The sequence below is a fragment of the Topomyia yanbarensis genome, chromosome 3 (genome assembly GCF_030247195.1).
Source record: "Topomyia yanbarensis strain Yona2022 chromosome 3, ASM3024719v1, whole genome shotgun sequence".
NCBI classification, from domain to species: Eukaryota; Metazoa; Arthropoda; class Insecta; order Diptera; family Culicidae; genus Topomyia; species Topomyia yanbarensis.
Window position 1 is genome coordinate 361,416,965 of NC_080672.1, and position 25,002 is coordinate 361,441,966.

Consider the following 25,002-nt stretch of genomic DNA (forward strand, 5'->3'; position numbering starts at 1 on the left):
AGAGGGAAAAATCAACTTCCCCATACGAGTGTCCTACCGGGCTCAACGGCCATTTATATTAGATAGCAATAAAAATTTCGTGCGGGAATATTTGTGGTACATGAGACACGAATTGATCAAAGTACAGGGCGATGTGTGCGGTAATGGTGGGGGCACAAGAACGTCGATAACGATCTTTCATCCTAATTGACTCGCATTAAAAGGCGCTTATTTTTTCGCATCTTTCAAGATGAATCGTGACCAATTGAGCTGGCCATAAATTTAACACCCTTTGAAAAGCGACTGGGGTATATAGGAATTTCACATGTGTTTAGCCAAGTTCACCAGAAGAAGAATTTACAAGATTAAACATCGGTGCCCAGATCTAACTGACCTCCTGTTTAATATAGAAAATATAAGAGCAATAAACGAAATATTTTCAAAGCCAGGACATTTCGAGAACGATCCACCATTTGCACATCAATCGACTATACCTGATTCCTTCACCCATAAAAATCCCAACATAAACACACCGGTACAACCCAAACATATTACCCATTCAAGGCAATTATTTTCGTTCAATGAAACGTTTAACTAATTTTGATCGTATACAAATCCGAATGGTAATAAAGTTTCGGAAATAACTATACACCTCCGGCTCGACACCATTCGTTCGTTTACTTTCGGAACGGTAATGAATCCTCCGACCGGAACATCCAAAGCAGCCACGACCACGACACGTGGCGCGGTGCGTTGCTTGTGTAGCTGCTCCGACGTGTAACGCAAAAGCACTCGTAGTAGACTCTTCGACTATGTTGCATGCAACCACACCAACTGACTGTATCGATGCTTCTATTTAGTTCAGTTATCCTAGTTCATCCTTACCGCCAAGGAGAGAGAGGGTCGACGGAAGCGGTTGGGGTGCGCTGCACTGTAGTTTACGATCGTCCCGGTCTGGAATCTAGAATCAGACGGAGCTGACTTTGTCCAGTTTTGTCATGGAGCGTTGCCAAAGTTTTCGATTAGATATATTGTGATATTTCTAATTTTAAGCTTAAATGACGATTGCTTAAAATAAGAAGAAAAGTTTATCAATCTGGATCGTTTCCATTGGTGACATGATTGCCTACACCACCTTAAACTTGCGCGATACTCCAATGTCGACACATTCCACTGTATCAGAAAGTCAACCTCGTCGCACTTCAATATGTGAAGGAGAAAGTATATGGTTTGCACAGAGATTACATTATAATGGAAAGCGATACCAAATTCCTTGGCCCGCGCAACGACATCGTCGACGTAGCAAAGGTCTTACAGCATAGTTTTGCCAGAGCAGAGTAGCACGCTCTTTTCCGAACGATGAGACTGTGTGTACACTTTACAGCCGATCCGATACGCACCAGCTTGCCGAAGTAAATTAGGAAATTAACAACCCATAAATATAGTTTCACGGCGAACAAGTACTATATTTTAAATCCTGCTAGAAGCTCGAAATTAGCTTTTACAATGGCTCCAACGTGAGTATACGCTTAGAACAAGCAACATCTTTATATACTAATTTGATCATTTGATAGTTTTTAACTTTTTTTCCGTTTCCATGGGATTTACTAAGAATACTAAAAGTCAAAATGCTACAAAAACCAGGCAATTTATAAAACAAAATATTTCCAGACTAAAAATTAACGTCCGACAACGAAAGCCAAAGCAGAAGTTAAGGCAAGCCTTGCCGTATACGTGCATAAACTTTCATTTTAAAAGTCATCTCTTGGCAAAGTTAGCCCTGCTCAATTGCTGTTATTTCACTACACAAATGAGAATTGAAAACGGAAGAAAAAAAAAAGTTTTCCGTTGACGAAAAATTATCCTGCTTGCATGTAAGTTCATATAATTACGTTTCAACGGAAACTTTCTCCGACATTTCCGCGAAATCCTTGGACGGGTAGGGGGTGTATTTTAGTTGGAAAAATTTGGCTTGCTGTACGTGTTATTTACATGATACCAACATAAGGACCACACATTGTCAGTGTCGGATTAAGGTTGGACAAACACAAGTCGTAGTAACTAGACCAATTCTGCGTGATTTTCATCGGGTTGAGCGAAACAAAGTGATGTAACTACGCTAAAAATGTTAAACATTTGGTTCATAGCCTACCCTTGCAAAGCATCACTATTCGAAAGTTTGAACTGATGTCTAGCAGTGCAGACCCATTCGTGACGAGAATACAAAAAATAACGCTTATTTAAATTGACTGTTATCAAATTTCTCCAGAGAACAACTGTCGGCAGTGCATTAATCGACAAATTAAACCTGTGTAAAAATGGTTCCAGTTTTAAACTGTAACTAATCGACCGATTTAATTGGTTGATATCGACAAATTTTATTTATTCATATAAGATTAAATATTTTATATGAATAAATAAAATTTGTCGATATCAGTTATGGAGCTTACGTTTCGACTTCATCTCATCAGAATTCGACACTAACTTAGTGACACGACTAAGCTAGCCCCGAATTGACGATAGCTTCAAAGACGGAGACACGATTTGTGTTCCTGAGCAAATACCTAGTCAAGCGTGATGTCCCGCAAGAGAAGTTGTTCAGTTTGAGCTGATGAAAACAAATGCAGTCGAATCTTGGTTTGGCTTAGTAAGCCAAACTAAGTTTTACAATTAAGCACTATGCTATATTTCTCCGTAATGAGAAAAGTTTTGGTTGAAACCAATTTTTCTCCATTAAAGCGAAAATTGGATAAAACGATATTAGCGCGGGAAGGGCATAAAACCTATAACTAAATAAGTTATGGAGTTTGCGTTTCGACTGCGTCTCATCAAAATCCGACACTAACTTAGTAACACGAGCTAAAATTTCTTTGGAACTTATCCATTGTTTTTTACTGTTTATTTGACTAACTAGGGAACTAATCCATCGGGTATTTAATGTGCGTGGGGAATACGCATAGCCTTGTCTGAGTGTAATGATGAATCCTTTATGAGATGGGTTGAGATTGGACAATTCGCGAGAAGAATCAAAAACCAGTTACCAATCTTCGGCAATCATATCAGCACGAAGAACAAATGTTTTATTGTCGTAAATCAATTAAGTTTATCAATCAATTATAGAAGAATTCCACGGTGATCCGTCGGAAAATTATTAAAATCGCAAACGACCATCTTTGATTCCAACGAAACGTTACACGTTCCACCGGCATGAAAGACGAAACATTTTCTAGAGTCAATGAAATCATTTGGGCTCAAGAGCATGTTTTTAAAATGGCGTAGTAGGTTTAACATGCAACATTTCCCAAAAAATGTTCGATCACCGTATTTTATACAACAAAATTATCTGAGAAGAGTTACAAAGAATGAAAACTTCCGCACGAACAAATAGGCACTGAAAAAAAAAGTTGTGACATTTTTTACAAAAAACAATTATTGTTATAAACCTGTTTAATCCACCTACTGATGCAATTGTGCCTTTCTCATTTCTCAAATTGCTGGTAATGTTCAATATAATTGTGGAAATGTATAATACAATTAGAACGAAAAATATCAGCATGAGGTAAATGTTGTCTTAACATAATGTTGTGTTATCATATTTTGAATTGCAGTGGGAGGGGGGACCAACAGTGTAAAAGGGAGTGTGAGGGTGGTGAAAATGGGTCATCACCGAATAACCGATGCGACGTTAAATCTGGAATATGCCCGAAACTTCCTAAAATCGTGATAGTGGACAATAAATGCCAAGAATCTTTAATTAGTCATCAATGATTTAGAACTGCGATTGAAATAATTTAATGTCCATTTTGGTGGATTTTTAACCTTTGTAATATTACGATTGTACCGGTTTATATGGAAAATTTCTATGTAACTGTAGTAACCAATTATACTGTTAGGTGGATTAACTCTTTCATGCACAATTTCTTTCTAGCGCGCACAGGGTTCTAAATAGAAATGGGCCATGCGTTCTCGTACGATTCGAACGAACTGGTTCTTCGAAGAGAATGAGCGAACGGTAGTTCTTTTTAAAAGAACGGTAGTTCTCAATTCTCTTCAAAGCGAATGACTGAGCCTAAAGCCGATTGTAAAATTGCTCGGGTCGATTTTAGGCCAACGAATGAAAATGACTGGCGTCCCAAAAACCGCCCTCAGTGCTCTCCCAGTAAAACATAAGCTGAACGGAAGAACGGTTAATGTGAACTAGTTCTTTCTACAGAACTGTTCAGTCAAGAATGGTTCTTCGAAGTGAACCGTTTTGCCCTTCTCTATACAGCACTCTAGTTGAAAAAGAATTATCTTTCGTTTGCTCCTCCAACTGATATTAGCATTAAAAACCCATGAAACAAATTATTCGCTCTTAAACAATCTTAAAGTTATCGGAAGATTACTTCAGTTTTTAACCAATACTGCAAAAGAGAGATTCCATGTGAAACTGGCCAACAAAGACATCGGTCACGATACTCAGTGTGCTACTGCTTCTGTCCGAGGCAGTGCAAAGCGAACGAAAAAATGGTTATTAGTGTGCTTTGTCTGAAGAACAAAGGCTACCGTTATTTTTATTCTTGCGTAGTCATCTATCAGGATGACTGAGTCTCATCAGCAAAATCTGATAATTTGATCTAACACAGTGGTCATTGACTTCAGGTCTTTTAGCATAAGACCGAGTATTCGTGATGTGGAACATCTGCTGAAGGTTAAAATGCAGCTTTGGTTTTCGGAAGTCACCTTCATACAACTTGAGCACGTCAGGCATACGGTGCTGATAACCTTCAACAAATTCGCCCAGACGAAAAGAACAACTTAAAACACGTACTTGTTTGTGACAACACTAAGATCAAGATCCCTAAGTCTAGGAACAATCGAAATATTAAACTCAAATTACATGATTTGGCTCCACTTACTTGCAAAGTTGCAATTAAAAGATTCATGTCGTACTTCTGAGCAGTAGAATCTATTACGGAGGACACATGGAGAAACTACTTCCCTGGTATTTCAAATGGTGTCTTTGTGGTGAGAATGTGGGTAGACCAACCCATTCCATCCTACCTTACCATGCAGTAAAAAACAGAAGGGGGTGATACAATTACACAGCAAATTCTTTGTACATATAAAGGACAAACCAATACGTGCCAATTCTGTGAACAAACGGAACACTACGGACAACCTAGCCTAAAAAACGCTGCGAAAACTTAACAAGCAGAAAGAAATTCCAACACCCAGGATCCAATATCTTTACCTGAACCACAAACCGTTATAAAATTTGTTTGGCAAGAAAAGGAACATTTTTCCGATGCGAAAAATGAACTCCGCTTGCAATAGCAAGTTACGTTCACAGGATCTTACAGGCTCTAAATAAATTGTATTCTTATGTTTTACATCTTGTAAATATATAAAAGACCCTCGGCTCCTCTAAGCTAACGCATTGAGCCGTGTCAAATAAACGAATTAAAACAAAAATATTACTATTCGCCGATTCGAACGAAACTTTGCAGTTGTGTTCGGTTTATGAATCACCATGATTTTCTCAGGCAATTGCAATATTTTGATACAAGAGCAATTTTTCAAAAGGGTGAAAACGTTTTAACGTGCATCAATTTTAATTTTTTTGTTCGATTGCTGTATCCAACAAAACTATCTAAGCGTGTGCGACCACCCCTGGCTGCTACTCCGTTATCGATCTGGACTAGCTGAAGTTGCACAGGGAATCAGTAGATAATTATGCTTGGGAGTAGCGAGAAATCTTTCAATTTCAATTCCTGCAAACTCCTGGTAATCCTTAAGTGTTTATTGATCAATAATTGATATTGAACGTAGATCGCGGAAGGAAAGGGAAGGAATGGTTAGTCCAATACTTGCTTTTGATAGAGGCCGTATATACTACTGAGCACTCCACAAGTATCACGGGAGAAGGATATTTCGTTGCTGTTGTGCTATCTTATGACAAACGCCATTTTGGGGTAAACTGAGTTAGATATGTCACATTACTTGTTTGAAAAATCTCTACAAAGTGGCGTTTTCAGAATTTTAAAATTCTACTTGGTTACTTAGATATAGCGAGGAACATGATGAGAAATTGTGAGTTTTTTGCTTAAAATCACTGTATCTAGGGATTTGCTCAAGTTATATTGGAGTTTTAGATGTCTTTATATGTGAGAATGTCTGAGGAACATAATAGCATAAACATTTTCGAAAGAAAATTATACGAGTTGTTAGAAAAATACAGTTTTAGTTTTAAACTGGAAATAAAGGATATTTGGCAACACTGTAACCAAAAATAACATTATTTTATAGATTCCCTGACTCATTTCCTTCAAAATGCATTTTACCGATTGTGTATAGACCATATGAACGCAAAAATATGAATAAAAGTTATAAATTGATGATTTTTTTCTATGGAAAATTTTCCATGCACGATTATGACACGTCATACAAATTTTATCATCAATACACGCCTATGACACGTAAGAGTGCGACTTTTGTTTACATTTATAGTAAAAACTAGCAAACATAGTCAACCGATCTTCGCAATATTTGAAAGATTAATGCAGAATAGATAGAAACTTCAATTGTCTTCTTTGGATTGTTTATACCATTTATAAGTTTCAAGATATTCAATCTCAAACTTTAAAAATCATTTTTCTCGAAATGTGCACAATGGCGCTTGTCATAAGATACCACAACACCGACGATTTGTTAATAAATATAGAAGTTGGATTCTACTTCTTCATGACCGACGCCAGAGAGGTGACTCCACTATCTGGACTCGATATCGATCCATCAACTCACGGAATGAGGGCCAACAGCTTTACTTCCCTTCCGAAGGAAAACGTGACCACAGACTTTTTCACCCCCGAATTGAACCCTGGAATTGAACCCAGGCCAACTGGAATGAGCAGCGGTCATGCTTACCACTCAATCACCGGCGCCGGCTTTAACCAACAAAACTATCTGAGAACGAGTTACAGGGAATGAATACTTCTGTAAGAAAAAAACATGCACTAAAAAAATGTTGTTTCATTTTTCACAAAAACAAAAATTTATGTTAAAAAGTAAAATTGCAGAAAACCCCATTTTCTATTAAATATAAATGTCTAAATGTCCATAAAAACCAAATGATAAAAGAAACTTTGCCTTGGAATCAAGGTGATATTGTATACCATTTGGAAGCTACATGAAAACAACCAAAATAAGATTCAACTGTATAGCTTAATCATCAGACCCTATGGTTGAATAATATTTTGATAATTTGCGTATAGCTTTCAAATGGTTTACAATATAGCCTTGATATCAAAGGGAAAGATACTGGAAATGTTATGGGCCTTTCGAAAAACCTATTGTTGTTGATGGAGAAACTCGAATAACTTACAAAAACGTCATAATAAAATAAAGCAATTGTTTTGTTAAACATGTCCAAAGTTGTTGTTGGGAAAACTTTTTTATTGACAGCTTCTTCATGTTCCAAATACATTGAAAAAGTATTATTTACATCTTTTAAAAATGTTGACATTATTTGAAGGGGTAACGCGATTAACTTTTAAAAAGGGAGTAATTACTCGAATCAATTGTTTTTGTTGGAAAAAAATCCAAATATCTTGGCAACTATCGCATTTTGTAAGATTTTTGTTAAATGCATTTTGATTTAAAATGATACTTAGAATTATATTTTGTAATAAAATTACGGTTTTGTATGTCACTTAGTATGAAATTTAAAAACATATATAAAGTTAGGGTAAGGTGGGGCAAATCCGACCTAGTAAATGGTTTTGGCTGTAAAATGCTCAATTTACATCGGATCAAGTCGTTTTATATACCAAATTAAAGGTTAGACTCCTGGGCAACTTTCGGTATATAGCATTTTATTTGGATCATCTGAATATCTTGATATACAAGTTTTTTACAAAAATGTTCATTTTTGCAGTTTTTAAAAATGGTGGGGTAAACCCGACCCCTATGTTTTTGGTTGATTTAGTGCAGACATTACTCAAATTTTATGGTTTTTCAATGATAAATCAATGAATGTTGTGTTATTGAATTGTAACATGAAGAAAATGGAGCTCAATATCAATCTTGGAATGCTAAAATCACGAGCAGTAGCACGTAATGATATTCTCATTTGCATCGGAGCAACTGCTCGACGAACACTATAATCATCACGCTTTTGTGTCTTTCGTTTGTAATTATGAACCATTCTGCATAAAAATAATAAATATTAACAATAAAAATATATTTCAATTTGATAAATAAAAATATTCTTAGCAAAAAAGCGGTCGGATTTACCCCACTATTTAGAGGTCGGATTTGCCCCACCGCGTCATTTTTCATTACGATGCAATTAAAAAATATATGAAAAAGGTTGAACTAAATTCATCCATGCACTTTGTAGGACTTAAATCAAAGAATTTAAATCCATTTACATTTATTATGTAATCACTTTAACAATCAGAAATATCCTGTAGTCAATGATGCACAAAAGTCAAATCAAAAGTTGTAAAAACACACATTTTGTCGTATGAGCATCAAAATGTAGACTAATAAAATACTCTCATACCCCCATTATGATTATTTTCGATGCTCTACACGACAACATTGATATTAGTTCGCGTAGTGCTTCTGATTTTTGGTAACAGAGGGGGGTCGGGTTTACCCAACGGTCGGATTTGCCCCACCTTACCCTATTGGTAGAAAATGGGTTAATCTTAAACGCCCTTTTAAAAAAATTCTCTTGAGCCAAAATAATTGTATTGTATAGTATTGTCTTCGATTTAAAAAGTTACATTGCACAGATTTAGACTAAACACTAACTTAATCCTATTTTTAATTTAAACGATTCTTTACTAATATTAAAATCAAACAAATGATAGACACTATTGAAGAGTTGACAGCAAACATCCAAAGGATTATTCTGGCCGCACTGCGTGCGATGTGTTGAGTGTCGGAAAAAATCAATTCTCCGGAAAGATCTTCCCGGAACGTTGAGGTCGAGTTTTGCTAGAAGCGCAGGAGAGTCTATGTTGTCCGTCAGAAGGTCGAAAATGAAAAGTCGTTGAAGAAAGATCCGTCTGTTTCGCAGCGTAGGGAGATTGATTAGGGTACAGCGATCTTCATATGGAGGAAGCTGGAAACGGTTTTGCGAGGGTAACCGACGAAGTGCAAACCTGATAAAGTTCTTCTGTACCCTTTCGATACGATTAATGTGTATGGTGTGATACGGAGCCCAAATAGTAACGCAATATTCTAGAATACTGCGTACCAGTGTAATGAATAGTGTTTTTAGACAACACACATCATTGAAATCACGAGTGTTGCGTTTGATGAGTTCAAGTACAGCGTAGGCTTTAGCTATAACGGAAGAGTAATGTGCGGTAAAGCGTAGCCTACAGTCGAGAATGAAACCAAGGTCCTCGACGGATACAACTCGTTCTACGGGAGCAGAACACATTGAGTATTCGAACTTAATTGGAGTATGTACTCGTGTAAAAGTGATTGTACTGCATTTTTGAATATTCACACCATTCCGTTTCTGTCGCTCCAGTCAATGGTCTTATCGACGTCCATTTGGAATGCACAACAGTCTACCATAGTTGTTACGGCACGGTAAATTTTCAGATCATCAGCATACATGATTTTAGAAGACGATAATTCACTGCAGAGGTCGTTCACAAAGAGCACAAATAGAAGAGGTCCGAGATGACTCCCTTGAGGAACGCCCGACGAAATCTGGAAAGGATCCGAGAGTGCAGTTCCAACTAATTTTATTGAATGTGGAAAACGTTTAGTCTTCCATGCCGATGAAAATTATAAAGTTTCATCAGAATCTAAGCGTGTCGGCAGAGCCGTAGCGTGCGGTTGGCCAGGTCGGCCTTGCCAAGAGCGCCAACCTTAGGGGGGTCCTAAAGTCATGATCTGCTTTATAAAATAAGTGAGGCTAAGTCATAAAATAAGTCTGGACAGGAATATCATTCCCAGGTACACACAAACTTATTGTTTAAAATCGAATTGAACAAGAAAGCCAAAGTAGACAGCAAATATGTACAGAGCTGAGACTCTACCAAAGGCGCCAAAAGGCTACGCTACGGTCCTGTTAGTCCAGAATAAACATTCCGTAGAAACGGAGTGGAGGCGTGGATTGATTTGACCTTTGCCAGCCCGAGTCTGGCTCCAGGCATGGAATGGAGGGTAGACGAAGGCTACACCCATAGTGATCATCTAGCAATCCGCTTTAAGATCAACTATGGTGTGCAGCATCCGAGGGCGGGAGATCCCTGTCAGGTACGCGGGTGGAAGTCCAATCACTTCGACAGCGAAGCTTTCACCGCGGCCCTGGGACTGGAGGCCAACACCGACAGTCTAAGCGGGGATGCGCTGGTAGCTGTTCTATCACGCGCGTGCGACGCCACTATGCCGAGAAAAACACTGCCAAGAAACGGTAGATGCCCGGTATACTGGTGGAGTGCCGAGATTGCAGCTCTACGGTCAGCCTGTCTCAGAGCTAGACGTAGGATGCAAAGAGCTCGCACCGAGGATGCAAGAGAGAACCGCCGTGAAGTGTTTCGAGCTGCGAAATTAGCCCTTAACAAGGCTATTAAAAGCAGCAAGAGAGCGTGTTTCGACAACCTGTGTGAGAGTGCCAACGCGAATCCGTGGGGTGACGCCTACCGGATTGTGATGGCCAAGACCAAAGGGGGCTCCTCACCCCCAGAACGGTCTCCGGACCGGTTGGCAACGATTATCGAAGTACTCTTCCCGTCTCGAGCCACAAGCCCCTGGCCACCTGCACTACGAGACAGTGCGGGCACGGTCGAAATGGTGGCTCCAGTGACGAACGAAGAACTACTCGCAGTGGCTAAATCCCTAGCAATGAACAAAGCTCCAGGGCCGGATGGAGTCCCGAACAACGCTCTCAAGGCAGCGATCATAGCGAACCCGAACATGTTCAGGCTAGCTATGCAGAGATGCCTTGACGAGTGCCGTTTCCCCGATAGATGGAAAAGGCAGAAACTGGTGCTGTTGCCGAAGCCCGGGAAGCCGCCAGGCGACCCATCGGCGTACAGACCAATCTGTCTGATAGACACGACTGGCAAACTGCTTGAGAGGATCATCCTCAACAGGCTCACCCCGTACGCGGAAGGTACGGACGGTCTGTCAAGCAACCAGTTTGGCTTTCGGAAGGGTAAGTCCACAGTGGACGCTCTCAACTCAGTGATAAATACTGCCGAGATAGCGATCCAACGAAAAAGGCGAGGTATTCGATACTGTGCGTTAGTGACACTTGACGTGAAGAATGCATTCAACAGCGCAAGCTGGGATGCCATCGCGCTCTCGTTACACCGGCTTAGCCTACCGGTGGGTCTGTACCGGATCCTGGAAAGTTACTTCCAAAACCGCGTACTGCTATACGAGACCGATGCCGGTCAGAAAAGGGTTCCGATTACCGCCGGAGTCCCGCAGGGCTCGATCCTAGGCCCGGTGCTATGGAACCTCATGTATGACGGGGTTCTGAGACTGAAGTTCCCTCCTGGGGTCAAGATCGTCGGCTTTGCCGACGACGTAACCTTGGAGGTCTACGGGGAGTCAATTCCTGAGGTAGAACTAACCGCAGAACACGCGATTAGCACGGTGGAGGAATGGATGAGCGCGAGAGGCCTGGAGCTCGCTCATCATAAGACGGAGGTAGTTATCGTCAACAACCGCAAGTCGGCACAACATGCAGTTATCCATGTGGGAGAAGTCGCGATCACTTCACAGCGAAGTCTGAAGTCTCTCGGAGTCATTATAGACGACAAGCTGACCTTCGGCAGCCATGTCGACTATACGTGCAAGAGAGCGTCGACTGCTGTTGCGGCACTATCGAGAATGATGTCCAACAGTTCAAAGGTGTGCGCCAGTAGACGTAGGTTACTGGCAGGCGTTGCCGTATCTATCCTCAGGTACGGCGGCCCGTCATGGTCAAGAGCACTGAGGGTAACCAGTTACCTACAGAAACTGGAGAGCACCTACCGCGTGATGTGCCTCAGAGTGATATCTGCCTACCGCACGGTATCACACGATGCATCCTGCGTGATAGCGAGCATGATGCCAGTCGGGCTGGTCATTCGGGAAGATGAGGAGTGCTTTGAGCTACGTGGAAATAGGGGAGCCCGCGAGCGCACCAGGGTGACCTCGGTCGCCAGATGGCAGCGTGAGTGGGACAACTCCTCGAAAGGTAGGTGGACCCACCGGCTGATACCTAGCATATCGAGCTGGGTGGGAAGACCCCATGGGGAAGTTCACTTCCACCTGACACAATTCCTGTCAGGCCATGGCTGTTTCCGTCAGTACCTCCACAGGTTCGGGCACGCGGAGGTCCCAGTCTGCCCGGACTGCCCAGGTGTAGATGAAACTGCCGAACACATACTGTTCGTATGTCATCGGTTCGACGTCGAAAGAAGAGCAATGCTTGACGTCTGTGGCTGGGACACAACCCCGGATACCCTTATCCAGCGGATGTGTCAAACGGTGGAGAAGTGGAACGCAGTCTCGGCTGCTACCATCCAGATTGCCAGTAGGCTACAGGTAATCTGGCGAACCGAGCAACAGACGGCGGGCACGGCTAACTAGTGATTGGTTAGCTGGAGCGAAAAAGGCCAAGCGCAAAATAAGAGAGTGAATGGTCTGTTCATGCCGAGGTAGGTTGGCGCAGCGAATGGCAACCGCGTAAGGGGTAAACCCAGCCACCCCGAAGCAAGACAGAAGAGTGAGTGTATAGGCGTATAAGTGGACTGCCTCATGCCAAGACGGGAGGGTCGTAGCGTAGTATGTTGGAACTAAGCTATCGATGCCTCATGGCGTGGCAGAGGAGTGAAAGGGTGAGCATCCAAGTCAGTCTCACACTGCATGTTAAGGGTGAGCATAAAAGTCAGCCTCACAGGTTGGTAGCAAGCAAGGAATGAAAAAGGTGAGCACAAAAGTCAGCCTCGCATGGTATGTCAGAAGTGGGGCCTAAGAAAAATGTCCCACATGGGATGCCAGAGGGAGTGACAAAGGTACAATAGAGTGGCACGATTGAGAGTGAATCAGGTGATAGGGTGAGCACCCAAGTCAGCCTCACATGTATGGGTAGGGCGAGCACAAAAGTAAGCCTAGCAAGGAATGAGTAAGGTGAGCACACAAGTCAGCCTCGCATGGAACGTAAAAGGTGAGCACAAAAGTCAGCCTCATGTGGGAGTGTTTGAGAGCGAATCAAAGTGTGATTGAGAGAGCACCCAAGTAAGCCTCATACAGGATGTATGATCGCGCGAGTGAGAGTGAATGAGTACACTTAGTACAGCCATCCCCCCAGAAGTAATACCGAGAGGTAGTTCCTGGGAGGAATGATGGCGGAGCCCAATGGAGTTTAGTCGGTATTAATGGCTGGTCACCATTCGAGTCCGACACGCCCCCAGTGCACCCCGTGTGGTAGATTGGACCCTACCGTTAGCACGTGTACTGGGCTAGGACATAAAGGTCTTCTCCATTGTAAAAAAAAAAAAAAAAAAAAAAAGAATAAACAACGAACAAGACAAAACCTCAGATTTCAACAAAAAAATAGCGAAAAATATTGCAAACTTTTTCCACAATTTTTCACAGATCCATAGAAACAATGAGAACGGAAATGTAGTCATGGGCAGTAAAGCAGGGTACCTTTTTAAAACTGTAGCAAAGATTGTAGAGTAAGCTAGATCATTTATCATCGAGAAGTATCAACTCAAATCCAGAATTGTCCAACTTCTATAAAAACCATCTTAAAAAAGATCAGGGTGGCATCAAAAATTCGAATTCAATTTTATACACACAATGTACACAAATTATTGTTTGAAGGTCGAACTGAAACAGAGATCCAAAGGAGCGCAAAACTGAGATTCCGCCAAGGGCGCCAGAAGACCATACTACAGCTCTGCGTGTCGGTCACGATTTTAAAGATTTTTAAGCCGATCTTTGATGAATTCTTCGTGGACGGGACTCAAGAAGTACGAAAACTTTATCACAGACGTAATAAGGTTAAATTGTTTAGTTTTAGTAAAAACTTGAAATTCCTGCCAAATTTGCAATCTGCACCGCGATGCATTGTAATAAAGTTTGCGGCCTGTTAATGATTTATTTTTATAAATAAATAAATAAATAAATAAAGAGAAAATAAATAAATAAAAAAAATAAATAAATAAATAAATAAATAAAAAAATAAATGAATAAATAAATTAATTAATTAATAGGAAAATCTTTAAATAGAATTACTAGGTTCTCGCAAGTGAATGGCTTAATAGTAAAAGGGTATACCCTAGGATGCGCTGACATAAAAATTACCACGCCAGAACAAATATCATCTGTACAGTTGAAATAAAACTCTTGGATATCTGTGTAGGTGGAATACAGTACCAAAAGAACAGAAGCATTCCTGATTGACCTCCTTATATACTTTGCCCAGCTATCAAATCAGTTTCGCGTATTACATACATAACTGCCATTCAAGCGATGATTAAACCATAATGCTGATCAACTGGGGAATCCCCACACTCAGATTAAAATAAATCAGTCAAAGCTGCTCTTCTATCGTCTACTCTAGATTGCAGTTATATTCCTTCACTGGCCGAAGATGGGTGCAAATCGTATCATTATTCAAGTTTGTCTTATTTCAGCCCTTTGGTTGACGATTGAAGGCAGGCCAGTAGACAACGATCTAGGTATAGTAAGATACAATGGCCAATGGCTAACAGAAATAAATAGATGCAGCTCTCTACAGACAATGAAATATCCGGAAACGTCGAACCAGTGCCGCAGGCGAGTACAACAACATCTACAACTTCAACGGAGCGTGGACTAGAAACAACGACGGAATACAAACACAAGGAGATAGTTCAAGCGTATACGGTAAAAGTTCCGCAAGTTCATTCAATCCGTCATGCCGCCGGAACGTACTATTTTGAGGTTCAACCGAACGAAGATCTGACCGAAAAACTGCTGGAAGTACAGCGTGAAGTGTTTGATAAGGTAGGGCTAACGATGTAAAGATGGTATGTGTATGTGTCATGAAGATCATAACATTTTTGTGCATACATTACAGCCTTTCTCGCGAACGCCACCGCCAAAGAAAGCTGCTCCACCGAAGAATAAGTGAGGAGGCGTTATTTTTCTATAATGGAAGAGGCACCTAGCCATTTATATTATGGTCAAGATTAGATACTATCTGTAATAAATGCACAAATCTGCAAACCAAAGGAAACACGAAACGTGGTGTTATCTTATTATTTTACCAATATTTGGTAAACCATCAGCTTCTATAGTAGGAAACATTTCACTGCCAGAAATACGAAAAATAAGTAGTATTCGCGACATTATGACTTTGTTACGATTGTTTAACTCACAATACAATAGGTGAGTAAATTGGAACTGAATTCAACCGAGTTTTCTGATTTTAACAATCACTTATAATGCCTGCTTGAAATATTATACTAACTAACGATGCTACACTGACTTCTTTACGACACTACACTTCTTCCAGACCACCACAACCCGCCGATTCCTCCAAAAAATCCTGAAAGGACCATGCCATACCGTAAGCCAGGCAAGTTGTGCTCCCCGATCTATTTTCCCTCTTTCTAACAGTGACCACTGTCGCCCACCCCTTCGTGCCACAATTTATTAGGCACGCCATTAAGTGGACAGCGGAAAAATTTGCTGATTAAAAACATTTATTATGCGCGAAAAGCGGCACACCGAACGAACGCTTCATCGCAGCCGCCGTCGTCCGCACTGAAAGCGAACGCAGGAGGTCAGCATGCGGAGGGATCAAATTTATGCCACGCGCACTCGCGATACTTACTAGCCCTTCCACATCAGCTGTGTGATTGTTGGTGTATTCAAATTCACATACGAAAGCAAAGGGCACGTGCAAGAAAATCCGCCGAACGAGGAACACATTGGTAGGGTATTAGAGAAGTTCCATTTTCGGAAGCCTATAGGTGCCATGAATAGTTGAAGCGGCGATTTGGGTGATGTCGCGTGACAGGCTTCTTCACTTTGAAATGAATTACAAGTGAATGTTTTCCACACGATGTATTTTGTTAAAAAAAACGTTCGCATGTATTGACGGAAAAACGCTGGTGCAAGTTAAAGCAGATTTACTACAATTTTAGTGACCATAAATTCCAGCTTACATCCGTGAAGCTATACACCTCCTACATTAAATGTTTCATCATTTTTTTCTTCTGTTGCAATTTCTCTAACATTCAAACGAACGATGTGAAAGAGATGAAACTACTTGCATTTCATTCAAAGGCACTGTAGTTTCTGCAAGGGATGCTCCTCTGTCTTACTCCATGATCATTGATCGGATTGATTTCAGACAATTTTGAACGAATTCAAACGAACTTAATACTTGAATTTCAACCAAGTCTTATTTAATATACGATTCACATACATGAAATCACCCACCTTCCCCACTCTTTGCACCACTAACACGAAAAACAATACCCGCTTCTATCACCTTTCATTCCCCATACGCAATAAAACGTCCAGCAAAAGAAAAACGGTCTCTGAAATCGCGAAAAGCTTGCCCGAAAAAAAGACCGTCCTATAAATATGAACCTCCAGACCACTTTCGCCCTCCCCTAACAACGTGCCAGCATACAGGACGAAATAAAAACTTGCAAGTTCGCGATGCTCTTTATTAAATATTTTTATAGTGGCTTTTTGTGGCTTTCGATGTATTATCCTTCGCGGAAACTTGGCCCACCACCATCAGCGCCTTTTTTACGACGCAAGTGGGTGAATAGCGAAAGGGTTATATTGTTGTTTGCCCATAGATCTAGATGGTCTCTGACGGCGGTGCCGAATAGAGTACTACTACAGACACTTGCAAGTAAGGCAATACGAAAAAAACCAAACACACATTGTACGAAGACAAATAGCGCTTGCCCATGTACGCGTTTCAAGTTATCGTGCTTTCCTGCGCTTTTTTGTCGATGCTACCGAAAGCTAGAAAACAGTGGGACATTTGAGTGGAATTCTTTCCGTGAAACCAAGTTAATTTGAAAACAGCACAACAATGTTACAGTTACCGTATTCAATCTTTCCGATATTTATGTATTTGTTTTTACGCAATATCGTTTTTTAACCATAAGGTCATTCGCTTGTAAATACTTATTCTACTCAAACAATGTACCACGGAGAACACCTATCAAATCATTCGCACGGTGACTCTCAGAGCGTGTAGACGTTTTTTTCAGTCCATGCAGTCTAGTGCAGTCTAGTTAATCGGCTTTCAAGTTTATCCTGAACCGGGCACACGCGATAAAAATTAAAAGTTCATTTTCGTCGCTCTGCGTATTTTTTAATTTTAAACATTGGGTCTAAGTGTTCTTTATGAAAAAATGTCTGGGAAACACAATGGCACTAAAATTTTCCAAATTAAAATATACTTATCGCGTGAAAAATGAACTTTTTACTTTTAACTGAAAAAATCGCATAGTTGGCAGCACTGTCGCCAAAATCTAATATTTTTTCGAGGCTCCTTGAAAAATTTCCTTCAAAAAACATCATTTGCTTTGATTATAGAGTAAAGAGAACCGGAGATATAATCAAAAGAAAATCGTATGTTTTGGCAATTTGTCAAAAATGATGGTGCTTCTGTGGTCCGAGGGGTGGTACAATTGACACAAAAATTTGGCTTTTTATATATTGGCCCTAGATGAACAATTTCTCAAAAAATGGTTCAAATCCGTGAAGACCGTTACACGTACTCGGCCACCGAGCCTTACGTGATCTTCTTATAGACAAAAGTGTTTGAATTTATGGCAGAGTTCTGGCGGCAGGGGACAGAAATATCCAAAATTCACCCTGATAAGCTTCGGGTGATGGTAAATAGTTTGAATCAGGCAAATGATATTACTGGCTATGGGCGCTTTACGAACGAGTACAGAGTATATGTACCAACAAATCGGGTGGAAGTCCGCGAGGTTGTCTCCGATTCGAGTTTGAATTGCGAGAATCTGCAGACACATGGGTTGGCTGTTTTAAAGACCCCATACTCCCACCAGCGAAGATATTGCAGTGCAAACGTTTGCATTCAGCACAGTCGCAGCTGACGTAAAGAGGACATCTGAACTGTATTAATTGAAAAAAAGTAGGGCACACAGCCTGCCATTGTAGCAATATGGTTCATAGTGGGAAATGCAGTGGGAATCATGTGGTTGATTCATGTGGAAGGGATGGTGAAAAGTGTGGTGTTTGTTGGTGTCCCGCGCACAAACAGCGCGAGGAGAAACTTAAGCGTTCCCTTCAGGAACGTTCTAAGCGATCTTTTGCAGAAATGCTAAAGAAAGCTACGCCATCGGACATCTATACTAACTTGTTTACTGACGAAGGCAACTTGATGTACCTAGAAGCAATAGAAAACGGAGGAACATCTCCTCACCTAAACTTTGTTGTAAAGGTTAGAAGGTGTCTCTTCAAGGTCCTCCAAAAATAACTACTAGAGGAAGTACTGGTGCAAAACCGAAGCAGGTAGCTCCCCGTCTCAAAAACCTGAGCTCAGAAAAGGAGTTCCCGGCACTTCCTAGGACAGCAAAAACCTCTCAACTTTCACGCTTTTAATAATATTTGCTTGAATCGAGAAGATTCTTACGGCGGTGTACTGTTGGGGTATCAAAAAGTGCTATTCTTTTAACCGAATCGACCTCCTTTCGACACCAGGCATTGAAGTTATCGCTTGTCAAACTATACTGACAAAAATAAAGACAAAGACATTTGCATTGGTTCCACCTACATTCCGCGTAGAACAATAGTTGGTCGCCGACGATTTTACGGCATTGCGGAACTCCTCCCCGCAGCACCGCGGTTAGTTTTAGGTGATTTAACCTCCCACGGTATGGCATCGGGTTATCTTCATGACGACAATTGATCTACCTCACTCTACGAGCTCTGAGATAACTTCAATATAATCATTTTTAACACGGGTGAAATGACACGGATTCCTGCCCCTCTAGCGCGTACGAGTGCCTTGTACTTGCCCGGCTGCTCGACATCGCTGCGGTTAGATTGCATGATCCCCACGGTAGCGACTATCTGCCAATCGTGAATACTTTTTCTAAGGTTTCAGCGCCACCGATTGCAATCAATGTTTCATATGACCTCACACGAAATATTGACAGAAAGAGCTACGCGTTCACGATATTCGACAAAATCTATTCCACAAAAGAGCTTCTTCTAGAGTAAGCGTACGGTTTCTTCGCTGACTTGGTTCTCGACAACGCGATTCAGGGTTAGCCTAAACGCGTACCAGACGTGAACTCTCGCAGGCGGCCTCCCAACCCAGATAAGGCCGTGTACCCGACGTTAAAAAAGGCACCCAAGGTTAGACAGAAATAAATTAAACTTGTTGAAAAATATGCCAGACTTTGCAGAAAGTTGAATTTATTCTACAAATTCCTGGAGGCTAACATTGTTCCTCATGACTGGAGGCAAGTGAACCATCGCCATCGCAAAACCAGGAAAACCATCCTCCGACCACAAATCGTATCGACCGATTGAAATACTGTCCTATATCCGAAACTTGTTTGAACAAATGATTCTATTTCTCCTCGACAATTGGGTCGAAGCAAATGGTTTACGGTCAGATAGTCAATTTGGCTTCCGCAAAGGCAAGGGACGAGCAAGTGCCGCCTATGCTAGCAAAGAGCAAATGTGATCAATTTTCTTGGATACTAAGCGTGGCTTTGATTCAATTTCAATCATCATTCATACAAGGAAGCTGCACTAGAATCATCTTTCTCCGATTTTCAACAACATTTTGTTAAACTAAAGCTAAACACTGTTTTGGATGTGTATCCATACTATAATACTGGAGCCAAAATTTGGTGGGTTTTCATTAAGGTTGAGGGGTCCCACTAGCCCCAACTTTTTTAAATTTACGAAACATTAGAAGAATGCTCACTGAAACCAGGTCGGTCACTTTTTCACATATGGGTCTCAAAGAGTAAAAAGTTTATTGTCAACCTTTGGTCCCCAGTTGTAGGGTACAGAAAGTGGTATTGGTTGCATAAATCGAAGGACCGCTGGTTTTCAAGATGCTCGAAAACCTCGATTTTCCTCAATTGATGGTTCACAAAAACCTTCAGAACTCGAAAAGTAATGCAGGAAACACTTTGTTGGGAAGAGAAAAAGTAGATTTTTTTTTCGAGAGTTGTCCTACTGGAGCTGTAGAGCTAGATTCTAGGAAGGGCTCCCCGTCAGAATCACATACTACAATTTGCAGACAAGACAGGCAATGTCGCCCACTAAAACACTGCATTAGGCCAATTGTAGCGGGCCGTGATTCTGAATGTGATATTCATTGTACGGTTCAGGTATGTGCGGGCGTTGGGACTCGCGATCGCGTGTATAATCGCGAAGAGCTCGAGCATTTGTACGTTAACGTGTTCGATCGCCTGTGCGTTTGTATGTCGCGTGTGCTAAGGTGCATGTAACTTCGCGTGTATGAATTCCATTCTATAACCGTGTGCCTTTCGCATATTCGCGCGCGGACCGTGAATCTAATACTTTATTTTTTGGTGTACTGTTAAGATGCTAAAAGAGTGTGAGATTCTCCATATCACTAGAGTGCCCGGTGACGTCGCCATGGAACGCGTTGTCTAGTGAATATTTGCTTTATTTTTTGATTGGTCCCACTGAATGTATGGACCTAAGTTTTTAGGACAGATAGTAATGGTTTCGGGACGTGACCGATTCATGAGCGCGCGAAAACGGACGTTTGTAGGTTCATGTTTGAGACAGCAATTGAAACTTCGTGAGTGCTAATACGTTCTTCTTATTACCGGGATGTTACTAAGTTTGCGCGATCGCGAACGTAGGTGTGCGTTGTTAATCGCGAAGGGCTTAAACGTTCGTATGCTAACGTGTTTGTCACGTGTGCTCGCGTTCATGTGAGTTCGCGTGTACAAGACTGGATTTTGTAACCGTGTGGAATTTCTTATATACGCGTGCGTTCTTGGATGGTCACGCGGACCTTCATCCGGATAGTTTTTGGTGTGCAATTCACATTCTGACAGGGAGTAAGTTACCCCATATCACTAAAGTCCTCGGTCATGTCGCCGTGTAACGTGGTATCCAGTGGATATGAGAGCTTTCTTTTTTTAATTGATCCAATTGAAGGCATGCACCTGGTCTGCTGATATCAAGGATAGAAATATCCGGAAGTGACCGATTCATGATCGTGCGGGAGTTTTTAGGTTCATGCTTGAGACCGCGTTTGAAAATTTATAGGAGCTGAGACATTCACTTTATCACCGAGATGTTATCATGTTTACGAGATCGCGGGTGTAGGTGCCGGGGATGGTCGCGAAGGGCTCAAGCATTTGTATATTAACGTGAGTGTCACGTGTGTGTGACTTCGCGTGTATAATTTCGATTTTATAATGATGTAGCGTGTATTCTTGTTTGACCGCGCGCGGACCGTGAATCTTATGCTTAATTTTTAGTGTATGGTACGGATGGTAGTCCGTTTCCCTATGGGGAAACTTGAGTTCCAGGTCATGTCACCATGGAACGTGTTGTTTAGTGAATATGAGCGTCACTTTTTTGATTGGTTCAACTGAAGGTATTAGTCCAGACTGGTAAAACTTTCGGACGTGACCGTTTAATAATCGCGCGAGTGGTTGGTTAATGTTTGAGACCGCGTTTGGATGTTTAAAGATGCTACGTTTACTGAACTACCAGGGTGTTTTCATGTAGGTGAAATCGCGGGCGCAAGTATATGTGGATTACTGCAACTGCATGGTCGCGCCCGTGGCCAAGCCTGTGTTATCGCGAAGGCCACGAGCGTTTGTACCTATATGAGTATAGATAGCGTATAGTAAAGATATACTAATAAAAGGAATCATGACATGCCGAATAAAGAAAAAAAGATGCAAAGAGCTTGACTAGAAGTGTATAAATTGACCAATACTATTTTGTTATACATAAATAATGAAAAGGCAAATTAATAGATGCACAAAAGAAACAGACCAATGAAGTAGAATAGAAAAACACATGTAACATGCAATCAAACTCGTCTAAATGCAGCAAATGTTGTATATTTATCATTAACGACAATTGCATGCTGTTAGACTTTTATCATGCTATGCTGACCGGGAATGCATGACTCACGTGCGTCGGTAAATTTATTTTTCCCTAATTCATCCAGCCCGACTTTCCCCAATGAATACAACCAAATGCTCAGATTGATCAAAAGAAGTATTAGCCACTATTCTATCATATACGTCAGTTCTGTCACAAATACTCAGACGAATACATACATAGATACACATACGACTAGCACATAACAGTTCTACACTAGTACGAAAAACTACGATTATCACAAAACTACAACTAATAGGTTTCTACTTATTCTACTTTATTAAATTAATTTAATTATAAAATTAATTTATTGATATGCATGATGACGAAGTCGACCGATAAATGGACACACAATGACTCCCTCCGTGAGCCCCGTCCACGAATACCACCAATAGAACAATATTTGCAAACATGGCACACAGCAAAAGTCAATCTACGTCAATCCGCCAGTCGGCCACGCCACCGCGCATAGACCAGTGGTTTAGCGTTGGTATGCGCTGGTGCAGAGTATGAAAAGACATATAACATAAAAAAGGCGCATAAGCCCTCTCGGTCTCCTCGATGCACCACTATCGAGGCGTAATGCAATACCCATCTTCAAGTAATTGATGCTTGATGATGTTTGCAATACCGTCAAACCCCTAAACCTTGGGGAGGGGGGAAGAGAAAAAGTTGAATTATTATTTTATTCAACAGTATTTTGGAGCAGCCATATTGTATTTGCCGACATTTTGATTTTTTTGTTAAAAATTGATATTTTGTGGGGTTCGCACCTACCAAACCAATCAAAATATACACCAATGTAAAGCTGAGATTGTTTTCCATAAGACAGGCCTAATTCTGTATGCAAAATCATTTTTTTATAGAAATCTGATTTGCTTTTCATCCTTCACTATTCCTTTAGTCTTTTGAAGATCAATGCCCAATAGATTTCGATCGAACAGAGTTCCTAACAGTTTCGTGGGTACACCCCCGGCCGGGGGTTCGTAAATTGAATTAGTTCTTAAAAAAGTGTTCGTTATTAGGAATTTAGTTCGTAAAAAAAAATCGCTTCACATCATTGTTTCAAATCGTTCCATCAAAACATCAAACAAATTTAACCAATAAAATATAACAATATAAGTATTTTTGGAACGGGTTTGACAGTAGATGATGAAAATGGAGATTAGAAACCGGTTTGAAATCCAAGATGGCCACTTCCAATTGAACAATATTCCCGATAACCCCAACAATATGCGTACTTTTGGAGCGAACTTGACAAGTAGATGATGGAAACGAATGTATGACGTCATTTTGAAAACCAAGATGGCGACTTCTGTTTGAGCGAAATTCTCTAGAACCACAACCATAAGAATAATTTTCAAATCGACTTAACGAGTAGATAATGAAAATCAATGAGTGAAGTCATCTTTAAAGTCAAGATAGTGATTTCTGGTTGAGCAAAATATTCGATAACCATATCTTTACTATACCTATACGCCTATTAGATAATTTTCCCATTTAAAAAATACTTACATATATTGTTAAAATTCTTTACATAACTTTTTCTACCATTTAATTCCACTATCTTTGTTGTTAAAGTTATAAATAATTTGCCTAAACCGGATGTTGCCATTTTTGTTTAATAAAATTTCCGTCGTCTACTTGTTAGTCCCATTCTAAAGAAACCTCATTGTTGAGGTTATAGAGAATTTATCTTAACCGGAAGTCACCATATTGGATTGTGATATGGCTTCAGACATCGATTTCCGATGTCTACTCGTCAGCCACATTCCGAAAATACGAAAATCGTTGAGGTTATAGAGAATTTATCTAAACCGGAAAAACACCACTTTGGGTTTTCAAAATGGCTTCCAACATTATGAAACGTACTCTACAATTTCATCCCGAACCTATCCATAGTTTTGAGGTTTTAGCGAATTTATCTAAACAGGAAATCGCCATTTTGATTTTCAAACTGGCTTCCGATATCCATTTTTGTCATCTACTCGTCAACCCCATTCCGAAGATATCGATATTGCTAAGCTTATACTAAATTTATCCAAACCAGAAGTCGCCATATTGGTTTTCAAAATGGCTTCCGACATCGACTTCTGCCATTTACTCTTCAACCCCATTCCGAAAAATATATTGTTGAGGTTATAGAGAATTTATCTCAACCGGAAGTCACCATCCTGTATTCCAAAATAGCCATTAGGCATCCATTTGCGTGATGTATTCATTCCGAAAATACTCAACTTTATTAGTTAGCTAAGGAAGTTGTGAACACTGTCCGTACCCGTTAAGCTATAGATGATAAAAATTTAATAACTACTGTCAAATGTTTCTAGTGTTATGGCAACACTATTTCTATTGCCAAATGTTGCATCAACCTATGTTCTTCATGCTTGCGTAATTAGCGACTAAAAATACCACATAACAAGTTATTTTACTCATATGTATTTGTGCTATACAGTGTCCCGTTCTGCAGCCGATTTCAAAGTAAATGAGTGTAAAACATTCGTTGGACAATTCCCTTTCCTTGCACAAAAAATTTAAATGAATATTTCATTTTCTCCTATTTTTTGTGATGGTTCACAACACCCCACTACAATAAAAAAATGCCAATTCCACGCAATTTACCATATCTTAAACACGATTACGTTTATTTTAAATTGTTTAACTTGTGGATGTATTAAAGCGTTCTGCACAAATACTAGTTGAATTATTGACAATCGACCGATGTTTGCGGTAGTTATACCCCGAAGACAAAACTATGTTCACAACTCCCCACCGTCTCCTATGCAACTTTATACGGTACTCCACGTACTCAAACTTTTTTTGAGAACTTGCTTTGTAAACCGGAATTCAAAAAATCGGAAACCAAACAGAATATTTTCGAGTCATAATACGAGAAGTTGG

General features: G+C 40.5%; 2 protein-coding genes across 14 annotated transcripts in view; one reads left to right on the forward strand and one right to left on the reverse strand.

Annotated features, from left to right (window-relative positions):
* LOC131691455 (calmodulin-binding transcription activator 1) overlaps positions 1-25,002 on the reverse strand; it is a 595,917-nt gene that overhangs the window by 463,103 nt on the left and 107,812 nt on the right. The window lies entirely within an intron of this gene.
* On the forward strand, positions 14,530-15,211 carry LOC131691461 (uncharacterized). The gene is made up of 3 exons (XM_058977875.1): positions 14,530-14,672; positions 14,732-14,979; positions 15,053-15,211. Exons 1-3 carry the CDS (start codon positions 14,585-14,587, stop codon positions 15,104-15,106), a joined length of 390 nt encoding a protein of 129 aa, XP_058833858.1. The 5' UTR covers positions 14,530-14,584; the 3' UTR covers positions 15,107-15,211.

Coding starts and splice junctions, on each gene's coding strand:
- LOC131691461 (XM_058977875.1), top strand. CDS start 14,585: ATGGGTGCAAATCGTATCATTATTCAAGTTTGTCTTATTTCAGCCCTT. Junction 14,673..14,731: donor GCCAGTAGACAACGATCTAG/GTATAGTAAGAT, acceptor AGCTCTCTACAG/ACAATGAAATATCCGGAAAC. Junction 14,980..15,052: donor AGCGTGAAGTGTTTGATAAG/GTAGGGCTAACG, acceptor CATACATTACAG/CCTTTCTCGCGAACGCCACC.